General features: G+C 40.5%; 2 protein-coding genes across 2 annotated transcripts; both read left to right on the top strand.

Annotated features, from left to right (window-relative positions):
- Window positions 1–400: 400 nt before the first annotated feature.
- On the top strand, window positions 401–4,158 carry rpusd1 (RNA pseudouridine synthase domain containing 1). The gene is made up of 6 exons (XM_056607016.1): window positions 401–565; window positions 1,221–1,452; window positions 1,814–1,937; window positions 2,235–2,337; window positions 2,614–2,715; window positions 3,130–4,158. The coding sequence occupies exons 2-6, from the start codon at window positions 1,259–1,261 to the stop codon at window positions 3,534–3,536; spliced, it is 930 nt and encodes a 309-aa protein (XP_056462991.1). The 5' UTR covers window positions 401–565; window positions 1,221–1,258; the 3' UTR covers window positions 3,537–4,158.
- A 250-nt stretch (window positions 4,159–4,408) lies between these two features.
- slc25a17 (solute carrier family 25 member 17) lies at window positions 4,409–10,259 on the top strand. Its single transcript, XM_056579647.1, has 9 exons — window positions 4,409–4,624; window positions 4,786–4,846; window positions 4,950–5,016; window positions 5,152–5,303; window positions 5,853–5,969; window positions 6,478–6,626; window positions 7,479–7,574; window positions 7,787–7,872; window positions 9,421–10,259. Exons 1-9 carry the CDS (start codon window positions 4,550–4,552, stop codon window positions 9,572–9,574), a joined length of 957 nt encoding a protein of 318 aa, XP_056435622.1. The 5' UTR covers window positions 4,409–4,549; the 3' UTR covers window positions 9,575–10,259.
- The last annotated feature ends 144 nt before the right edge of the window (window positions 10,260–10,403 follow it).

The raw sequence follows: 10,403 nt of genomic DNA, 5'->3' as shown, positions 1-10,403 counted from the left end.
CGCGCTTCTCTTTTCATCTGTTGACCATCTGCTATGGTCAAATGCGCCCCCGTTCGCAAACAGCTTCTCTCCCTTAACTGCAGTTTTCACAGGTTGATAAAAAGCAGTGGCCGTATAATAATGATTAATCTGGCATAAATAGTCTACAGCAAAATGGTTTATCGTCCCGAGAAAAGTAACTTGGTTTTCTCGTGATTGTATCACGACAAGATGGGTTTAAATAATATCATATAAAATATAATTATTATGTTATAATAAAATACATTATACCATTATATCATATCAAATATATGATATCTAATATAGTAAATTGTAAAATATTATATTTATTATATAATAATTTATCATTGGGGGGCAGGGGGCTGGTTTCTGGTTTCTCCTGGGTTTAGCGGAAGTGCCTTCCATTGCGACTTCCGGGTAAACATGCACGCACAACCGATCCAGCCAGTGCACAGCAGAAGAAACTGATGACCACAGTTGATACATAACTTCATGGATTCTGTCTGTGAAGGGTTATTTCAATGATGCGATCATAGTTGAGCAGCAAATTTGCTTGCTTCTTCAGGTAGCTATTTGTGTTGTTTATGTGAATGGTCTCTTACCTACATTTCGTTGAGATTTAACTTCCTTCTTTAGTCCATATTTTAACATTAACACGGTTTTGTAATAATAATAACAATAGGTTTCATAACATGTGGTGCAATGAATCTTAAAAATATCTTTATCAAAAGTTATGGCACTTCTTGCTTCCTTATTACTCCTATTCCTCTGTAGACCTGTACTACATGTTGTTTAGGCGTTTTTGTATGGAAGATGCTCGACCATAAGTTAGGCCTAAACATATATTTCAGTTAATCTTATTGGGCCCTCCACTTTTAACTAGGATAGTATAGTAAATTGTAATTCCAGAATCGGCCGACACAAGATCACAAATGAAAGGAATTGTTTTGTCAACATGCATGTTTCTTTCTCTCTTACCCATCAAAGATGCATACAGGTGTTTACATTATGTGTTTACCTTATTATTGCTTCTATATTTCTACTTCTATGTATAGATATATTATTTGTAGTAGTGTTCTTAATTTAATGGTTTGATCTCCTCATTGTTATTATTCTGTACTTTCCACTGTGACACCTGAATCTCCCCTCTGGGATTAATTGAGCACATCATATTTAGGTGAAGATGTCGATTTAACAACCAGCCCTCCTCTCTCTCCCAGGGGAAACCCTCTGGGGGATAAATATACCGGGGGTGAAGATGACAGCAGCCACAGAGGCTGCTAGCCTGGAGAACCTGCGTGTGCTACACCAGAGCGATGACTTCATCGTGGTGGACAAGCACTGGGACCTCCGCATTGACAGCAAGATGTGGTACGAGAAGAACACAGTGCAGGCACAGCTCAGACACCGCTTCCCCCTGCTGGCTGACCCTGATACATACTACGGATTCAGGTGGGGAGTAGAAAAATGTGAAAAAACGCAGACATAAGATACTTTCATCTTGGGGATTGTGCGACCGATAAGTTCACAGTTTACTTGAATAGCAATAGACGAGTGAAATCAGTATTTGTTTAGATAGATTTGGACTGGGTGTATCGTTATCTGTTTTCATTTATTTAGTATGCTAGAAAGTACGAGAGGTCTCAACAATGTCAGCCAGTTTGGTAAGCCTCTTTGGTTTTCAGGAAAGAAGTGATGGAGTATTATAACGTAACATCTTGATATCAGCCTCTATCACATTGTCAGATAGAGGCCTGATCCCTTTGGATCCTAACCTCCCTCGTGTGTCTGTGTGTGGGGGGAGGGGTCTCAGGTTCTGCCACCAGTTGGACTTCTCCACCAGTGGGGCACTGTGTGTGGCGCTGAGCAAGGCAGCAGCTGGACGGGCCTACCGCTGCTTCAAAGACCGCACCGCCACCAAGGCCTACATTGCGCTGGTGGGAGGACACCCACACCCACACCACACACACACACACACACACACACACACACACACACACACACACACACACACACACACACACACACACACAAATAAAATAATACACACCCTGTACAAGCACACATGTACAAAAATGCACGTAACAAGGAAAATACTGTGCACACAGAAAGTACATAGATACACAGAGAAACACACTAAACAGCTACAAATTGATCGTTATCTTCATTTCCAGTAGTCTATACATCTATCTTAGGGATAATTGAGGAACTGTTTGTGTATGTGTGTCTTCCAGCTGCGTGGCTGGGTGGAGGAGGAGAACAGGACCATTGAATTCTCCATCGGCAAGACATCCACAGAGGGCAAGGCGCACATGATGTGCATCGAAGGAAGTGATGGTAAGCTGTTAACACCCTCACTTCCTGATCTGTGTTTGTTTTTAACACAAACACATGTGAATACATGTGTTTGGATGATTGGGAGAATAATGGACTCCCAGTCTCAAATGGTGCTCATGTCAATACCCTATGCCCATCCTACTTGTAGACATCCGTGATCAAGCTCCCTTTGCCCCTAATAGCTAATTTATGACTAGAATCTGTATTCACCTAGTTAGTAACCCTTTTTATAAGCCCCTGCTAAATTAATCACTAGTTCGAGCCTGTGCGTCCTAGGTTGTGAGAACCCCAAGGCGTGCCAGACGGAGCTCAGTGTGTTGGAGTACGGGACCTACGACGGAGAACCCGCCACCAAAGTGCTTCTCGAGCCTCTCACCGGTACATACTGACACACATCTAAATCTGTTAACATATTACAAGCTTATATACGGAATAAAACAAATCAATGGCTTTTGGCCATTTGTGGGCATGGCAATAAAGACAGAAAAAAAATTACCAAAAAAAATTACAATATTGTAAATATTGTTTATAACATTTACCGATGCACAGACGTACCCTAGCCATGTGAGTTTGGGCTGATGTGAGACGCTAGTGGGGATCAATAGTAGGGTTAAGGTTAACGTTTCTCAGAGTAGGAAAGGCTGGTGCTACTACTACTACTTCTACTAAGGAAAACATGAGATGTTGCTCAGAGAGATTATACTCTGAGGGATTCAACTCAAACACTTGACATGGCAGTTGGCGTGGTTCTATTAAGTTATTTCTACCTCTACTCCCTCCTTGTCCGTTCAGGCCGGACCCATCAGCTGAGGGTCCACTGCAGCGCGGTAGGCCATCCCATCGTGGGGGACTTCACCTACAGCTTGGGGGTGGACGATGCCCCCTACCGTATGATGTTGCACGCACACCTCCTCCGCCTTCCGCTGGAGCCCCACCTCCTGCAAGTGACCGCAGGAGACCCCTTCCTGCCCTACGTCGACCCTAAGTGGCTCCCACAACGCACCCTCCGGACAGCAGAGGACGCTGTGGAATCCCTGCTGGACAGCGTCGCTGCGAAGGAGGAGCAGCTTGAGAAGGAGAAGAAATGGAAGGAGGCAGAGGAGGAGAGGAGAAAGGGGAAGAGGAAGAAGAAGAAGGCAGAGAGTGAGGAACAACAGAGGCTGTGTCAGGACTGGCTGAGTGAATGGGGCGGTGAATGAGTGTTACTGAGAAGTGAATTATATTACCTGTTTTTTGTATTATTGATCTTATTGATGGAAACTTTGCATTGGGTATCTTACTAAGCATCTGTATGTATGTATGTATGAGATATATGCTTTAACTTTGATGTTCAATATCTGAATACATATGTTATTTATATATTTTCATTTGAGTCATTTTGGCATGAAAATTAGTATTTGAAATATCTCTATTTTGGCTAAAGTTATTTATATAACAGAATGTAAGTAATGGAAGTAATAAATGTTTTTGCTTAGACGGGAATCGGTTGATGTTTAATGCAGGACAATTGCTATATTTGTGAGATCTTCCATTATATAAGCTCCATCTAACCAACTCTAATGTATTTGGCTGGTTTGAAATGCTTGGCATGAAGTAACGTCTTCAATCTCTTCTAATAAAATTATAATAGGAATTGTGCTTTTGACACAAATATTCGATGTGCTATTGCTAGCCAAAAAGATCACAACTATTTACCTACCAGTATGTGTATTCAGGGTAATCAATTGTATCTGAATAAATGTCCTTGGATTTGATTAAACTATCTCTTAACCTGGTCTAAAAATAAAGGAAAATAAATGGCAAATTAATATTTACAATATATTATTGCTATAGTATTGGTCGAGGTATTGTCGATCGTAAATGGTCTTGCGTGAGTTACCTGCACAATACACAAACAGGACGAATGTACAAACAATTTCAAGCCAATTTGATGTTACAGCTAGAAACATAACATCTACAGTCTTGAAATATAGATAAGAACAACAAACCATATGGTTAATTGCGTTGCGACTTGCGTCAAAAATATTGACTTATTGTAGACCAATCACATTGCGCGACTCGATGAAACCACTTCTGATTGGCTGTTACGTTTAACAGGAAGGACTTTACAAAACACCACTGTCAAACTTACTTGTTTGGTGACATGTGTTTTTAGAAACGGCGGATCAATTGTATTTTCCTCAAATTGACACTCAACCAAAGATACCGTAGAATGACTACCGGAGATTTCAGATTCACTGAGGTTTTCTCGTATGAAAGTTTAGTCCATGCTGTATCAGGAGCAGTCGTAAGTTAGAATACAGTACAAGAGATGACATTATTGTTTATTGTCGTTAAAGTAATGACTTTAAGCAGGCGTATATGCCAAGATGTTTTCAATGTGTTAATTCTTCAAGCCAGGGTGTTGACGTTATTGTGTTATTTCATGTATTTGACATCATATTTCAGGGGAGTGTGACTGCTATGACCGTATTCTTCCCGCTTGACACGGCGAGATTAAGGCTCCAAGGTAAACTAATGGTGACTCACTAATTATTAACAGGATTTTCATAGGTTAATAGCAGGAGTAGATTTCATTGTCGTATAATATTCCAACTTTTAACCTCCGTTAGTGGACGAAAACAGGAAGGCGAGGTCAACTCCTGCCATTCTTTCCGAGATTGTAAAAGAGGAGGGCCTGTAAGTAAACATGAGGACGTGTGTTTATTTTCGCAACACTACCCTCAATCACTACTTATTATTCCTTTCAATAGAAAACGTCCCCATCACTGATCACATCCTTAAAGGGTGCCTGCTCTCTGCCTGCTTTCCTAGATTGGCACCATACAGAGGCTGGTTCCCTGTTATCTGCAGCCTGTGCTGCTCCAACTTTGTCTACTTCTACTGCTTTCACGGACTGAAGGCCAGCTGGCTTAGGGGACAGAAGTCGGCCCCGGGAACTGATCTGATCTTTGGCATCGCTGCAGGTAAAGCTACGTTATGTATTTGCTATACATTTCAAACAGATAAGTGCGATTGTAAAGGGAATTCCATTTCGAAATGGGGTTAGATTTAAACATATTGAACTAATGGTGGATAAGCATAAAAATTTGATGGGCCATGGGATGCATAGAGAGAGGTTGTCATGTCCTTGCTGGCACAGTTTGTGTTGGGGCTGGATAGTATTGGTTAGGGTGTTTGTCTCCCTGCCAGAAAGTTCTGGGTTCAACCCCAAATATCCCCATCTACCTGTAGGCATCCTTGAACAGGCTTCATAACCCCCTACTTATTTCAAAAAACTCATTGTGAATTCCTTTGGATAAAAATGTCTGCTAACTGACTAAATAGTTAAAAGTAGTGACACTGTAATATTTAAGAAGTAATTCATAGAAGACAGTAGTTCTATCAGCATTGCCACAGGGGCAGTTATCATAGCAATTGTTTATCAGTATAATTTGCATGAGCCAGTCTTGTGGTTTGTGTTGAGCTGAGCTGCCACTGTAGTGTAGTGAATGTGTTTCTCTCTCTCTCTCCAGGGATCATCAACGTGCTGGTCACCACTCCCTTGTGGGTGGTCAACACCAGGTTGAAGCTTCAGGGCGCCAATTTCCGCAACGAAGACATCCGGCCCACCAGCTATTCTGGCATTCTGGGTAAATGTTTAAGTTCACCAACATTCCTTCATGAAAGAGAGATACAATGGGACATACTAAAAATAGTATGTCCAATTGTATCTCTCTTTCATGATTGGTCACCTGAATACGTTGAGACACTATTACAATACCTAATTCTAAGCTAATAGTAATTTCCATATGCAAACAAACCCTTCCACACACAAACCAACTGTTTCTCTGGGGCTCCTATATAAAGTATGAAAACAATCGGAAAATTGGCATTCTCCTGCGTCACTTTCGAATCGTAAAATGCCTCATACGTTATTTATATTGGCAATTCAATTCTTATATATGAGAAACATTGTGCTAATGATCCAAGTCTCTGTACTTATGTTTTAAGTGGTTTTTTTTTATTTGCCAAGTAATTACTAATCCTAGGCCAACCATCAGTCATCAGTTATGTATTAAAATACATAACTGTGATAAAAAATGGATGGATCGGATTTCCTATCGAAATATCAAATTCAACCCCCTTCCGCCTCTCCAGATGCCTTTGTGCAGATCTCCAGTAAGGAGGGTGTGGGCGCGCTATGGAACGGCACCTTCCCTTCCCTGCTGCTGGTGCTCAACCCTGCCATCCAGTTCATGATCTATGAGGGCCTCAAGAGGCAGCTGAGCCGGGGCGTCCACACGGAGGTAATGGGAGAGTGGGGGGGTGTTGGATGGAGGCGCTGGTAGTGAAGGGGAGGGGGTCATGTGGGTGAGAGGATCAGACACCCAATTTGACAACAATTTGGTTTCGGGTCAGAGTCACAGTGGTTCAAAGCCAAGAACTAGTGAGGCGGGATGGTTTAGTAGTTGTGGTTTTTTGGCTCCCAGCCGTTGGTAGACTCCGCCCAATTCATGGGGGAGAGACGATACTTAGTTGCAATTTTCATTGGGTTAATTTGATTCAGGTTCACATTGGAGTTTTTAGGGCGAATGAAACATTGTTAACAAAACCCTTACAATTAGATGTGTCTCGACTATTGGACATGAAAATCCAAGGTTAACTGAATAAAGTGCTTTCAGATTACATATGTATATTGTTGACTAAGCTTCTTGACTCTTATGCATCATTGATCTAATGTGCGACAGGACCCCCTTTCATATGTTTTATGTCAGTAAATAATTTAATCTAAATTGTCTCTAGAAAATCAACGCTGATGACTTTGTTAAAGTTGAGGAATGAAAAATAATTAACAGTGGAAAGAAAACAATTTCATTGGGTTTGAATGTTTAAAATGGTAACCCACTCTTTCATTTTAATTATGTCTCTACTAAACATTAAATGGAAAGGGGAAGGAGTGAAATAACATTTCCTTCTTTCTGGATGAGTGAACTGCTGCTATGTTGGATACCTCTGTAATCTTGCTCATATGCGGGTCATGTGACCTTAATACTCCAATCGCAGAGTCATGTGGTCAGCTAAACGCTCAACCAAATCTGTCAGGAAGTTAGTTAGTTCTCACCAGTTTTTTTTTCCCTCCCTTTTTTTTTATTCACAAGCTTACGTCTGTTGAGGTCTTCCTGATCGGTGCCATCGCGAAAGCAGTCGCCACCACTGCCACATACCCACTACAGACCATCCAGTCCATCCTCAGGGTGTGTGTGTGTGTGTGTGTGTGTGTGTGTGTGTGTGTGTGTGTGTGTGTGTGTGTGTGTGTGTGTGTGTGTGTGTGTGTGTGTGTGTGTGTGTGTGTGTGTGTGTGTGTGTGTGTCAATGTGTTGTATGTACCTGTATGTTGAATATAATTCAGAATCCATATCTGGGGCTTAACATTGTTTTGTTGTATCCATTGTGTGTTTTGTTGTAGTTCGGTCAACTGCAAGAGTCAACCGACAAGTCAAAAATACTGAGCAGTTTGATGGTCATCAAACGTCTACTGGTCAACAGAGTGAGGTGAAGTATCTTATGCTCTCTCCACCTCACACATTGGGTGGTGTGTGAACATCAACAAATACAGTTTTGGTCTAGTCTTCGTCTGGTGTCAGGATGATTTTTTTTTCTTCTTTCTTTTTACATATTCGTTATGTAAGGGATAATGTATAGAACGCCGGTCATTATCGAGAAAGTAAGCCCCGACAGGGCGAACAGGACACCGACGCGCAGCGGAGGTGTCTTGCTTCGCCCTGTCGGGGCTTATTTTTCGATAATGACCGGGCGAAGTTCTATACAATATCCCGCTTATTACACGGCTACTTCCCAAAACGAAACAATTTATTTACAATCTATTTGTTAACGGCATTCATAGTGTTGATCAGCAGAGAAATAGTCCGCCCAAGATGTTGACGTCGTCGCTTAGCAACCGACAGCGCTTGAGTTGATACATATCCCGCTTATTACATTGACAAGTTACCGGACTACTTGCGGAGTGATACCAAAGGCAAAAAGTCATTTTGTTTACCTTGACAGCGGTCATTATTCATCCGTTGCCAATGAATTATCAAAAAATCATTGACCGCCGGAAGTTGTGAAGTGCCCATGCAAGTGAACGGAACGTTGAAAAGACCTGTGTAATAAAAATATATATTTCACTCCCTTGTTTTGTTGTAAGGAATTGTTACTCTTTAACCAAATATTCTTATTCTAGGGTTTGTTATTGATAAAAAAATGTTGCTTAAGTTTGTTTACGTGACGTTATGTCATTAAACTTGAATGGCATTGCCACTTATTTATTTTTATTTATTTATTTATTTATTATTTATTTAGGCCTCGGAAGACACATTGAGGATTAAGATCCTCATTTTCAATGGTGCCGAGGGTACTTGTAACATACCGTTAACTCAGAAACTTAGATTTGATGAGTCGACTACCCAAACAGCTGTAGATAATCTTATGTGGGGAATTCAATCATGGGGCAGTCCAGCACTGGTAGCCTGGGTCAAAACAATAATACAAAAAATTACTTTATGAGCATGTTCTCTGAACGTTGTTGTAATGACGTTACTTAACACATTAGTGTTTCCGACAGAATTAGCTTTTACTGAAAAGAAAAAGTTTTTGTTGGAAAGATATTCGATTATCACGCTCTGAATTATAGAGATGTAACCCGGTCAACTAAAGACTTGATCACTTAAATTAGTCCATGTGTCTAGCAGTCTACCTGCCAAGGATACGGTCTGGCAATGGCACTCCTTTATAGCGCCATTGTTTGTTAATCTTTTACACAAAAGGTGAATTACAAAGTACCCCTCATTAACTGATAGCCCAACCAAAATGCAATTTAACTGTTTCCCTGAATTAAACGTTTCTGAATCTCCCAATGGGTTAACATCGCTGTTTTTACCTGTTACCCATAAACTCTACAACATTAAAAAGCAGGTGAACTATGAAGTATTATTCATTTGTTTGCAACCTCCCCACTAAATGCTAGTAAATGCTACTACACTTGAATATTAATATCTAAAGTAAGACAACTCATGATTTTCATGCACTCTTTCTTCGCAGGAAGTATGGCGCGCTTGGTCTGTTCAAAGGGTTGGAGGCCAAACTGTTGCAGACGGTGCTGACTGCCGCCCTCATGTTCCTCCTTTATGAGAAGATAGCCAGCAACACCTTCAAAGTTATGGGACTACAAAAGGCCACCCACGGCAGGCGATAGCCATCTTGGATCATCTTGAAACACTCTCCTCTACTGTCCATGGCATAATTTGTGTTTTTTTGGGGTTTCGTTGTTGCATATCCCCTGCGAGACTTGTATCGTAAATACATATATTATCCATATTATGTCAGTGTAAGATACTGAAAGAGATGGATGTTTATAATTTTAATGCTAAATCTTTGTGAAATCTGTGTCTAAAGGCCTCAATATGTGGGCCATGGATGTTTGCTATGCCACACTGAATGATAACCAGAGCAAGACTCTTTTACTATGAAATAGGGGCATCTATACTAGCATATGTTGGTGTACCTTAATTTGTGATGTTTAAAATATTTTTCGGCAATATGCTCATTTTAAAACATGAAAAAAAGGCCCATTTGTCATACCAGCTATAATTATTTTATATTCATAAGGTTCTAGTAAGAGACTTGTAATTTCTGAGTGAGGATGGGTTTTCTATTATTAAATATTGTACGGTTTGATTATTTTAATGCTGTTGTTCATTCAACATAGCTAAGGCATTAACTTAAAGGTTTGAACATTAATAGTAGGTTGTTCTTGGTTAAGGTTGCAGTTGCTGGGAGAGGACATCATGTTAGTTAGCTGCTTGATTTGAAAATACATTTATTTTTTCGTTAAATTTGTACTTTGTTTGCCACTAAAAAGATAAAGATATTTTTCCATTACTATAATACCGTTTAACAAATTTCTTTAAAATATTTCTTTACATACCGGTAAAGATATATCAAAAGTGACAAGCACGTGGTCATGTCAAGACCTTTTGCACAAACGGGCACATCCGCGATAGGCATAAGCAGATTTACAACCC

Source organism: Gadus chalcogrammus, chromosome 2 (genome assembly GCF_026213295.1).
Source record: "Gadus chalcogrammus isolate NIFS_2021 chromosome 2, NIFS_Gcha_1.0, whole genome shotgun sequence".
Taxonomy (NCBI): domain Eukaryota; kingdom Metazoa; phylum Chordata; class Actinopteri; order Gadiformes; family Gadidae; genus Gadus; species Gadus chalcogrammus.
Note: the sequence above shows the minus strand (reverse complement) of the source record. Positions and strands in the feature narration are given on the sequence as shown.

Coding starts and splice junctions, on each gene's coding strand:
- rpusd1 (XM_056607016.1), top strand. CDS start 1,259: ATGACAGCAGCCACAGAGGCTGCTAGCCTGGAGAACCTGCGTGTGCTA. Junction 1,453..1,813: donor GATACATACTACGGATTCAG/GTGGGGAGTAGA, acceptor GAGGGGTCTCAG/GTTCTGCCACCAGTTGGACT. Junction 2,716..3,129: donor GCTTCTCGAGCCTCTCACCG/GTACATACTGAC, acceptor TTGTCCGTTCAG/GCCGGACCCATCAGCTGAGG.
- slc25a17 (XM_056579647.1), top strand. CDS start 4,550: ATGACTACCGGAGATTTCAGATTCACTGAGGTTTTCTCGTATGAAAGT. Junction 4,625..4,785: donor ATGCTGTATCAGGAGCAGTC/GTAAGTTAGAAT, acceptor ATCATATTTCAG/GGGAGTGTGACTGCTATGAC. Junction 5,970..6,477: donor CAGCTATTCTGGCATTCTGG/GTAAATGTTTAA, acceptor CCGCCTCTCCAG/ATGCCTTTGTGCAGATCTCC.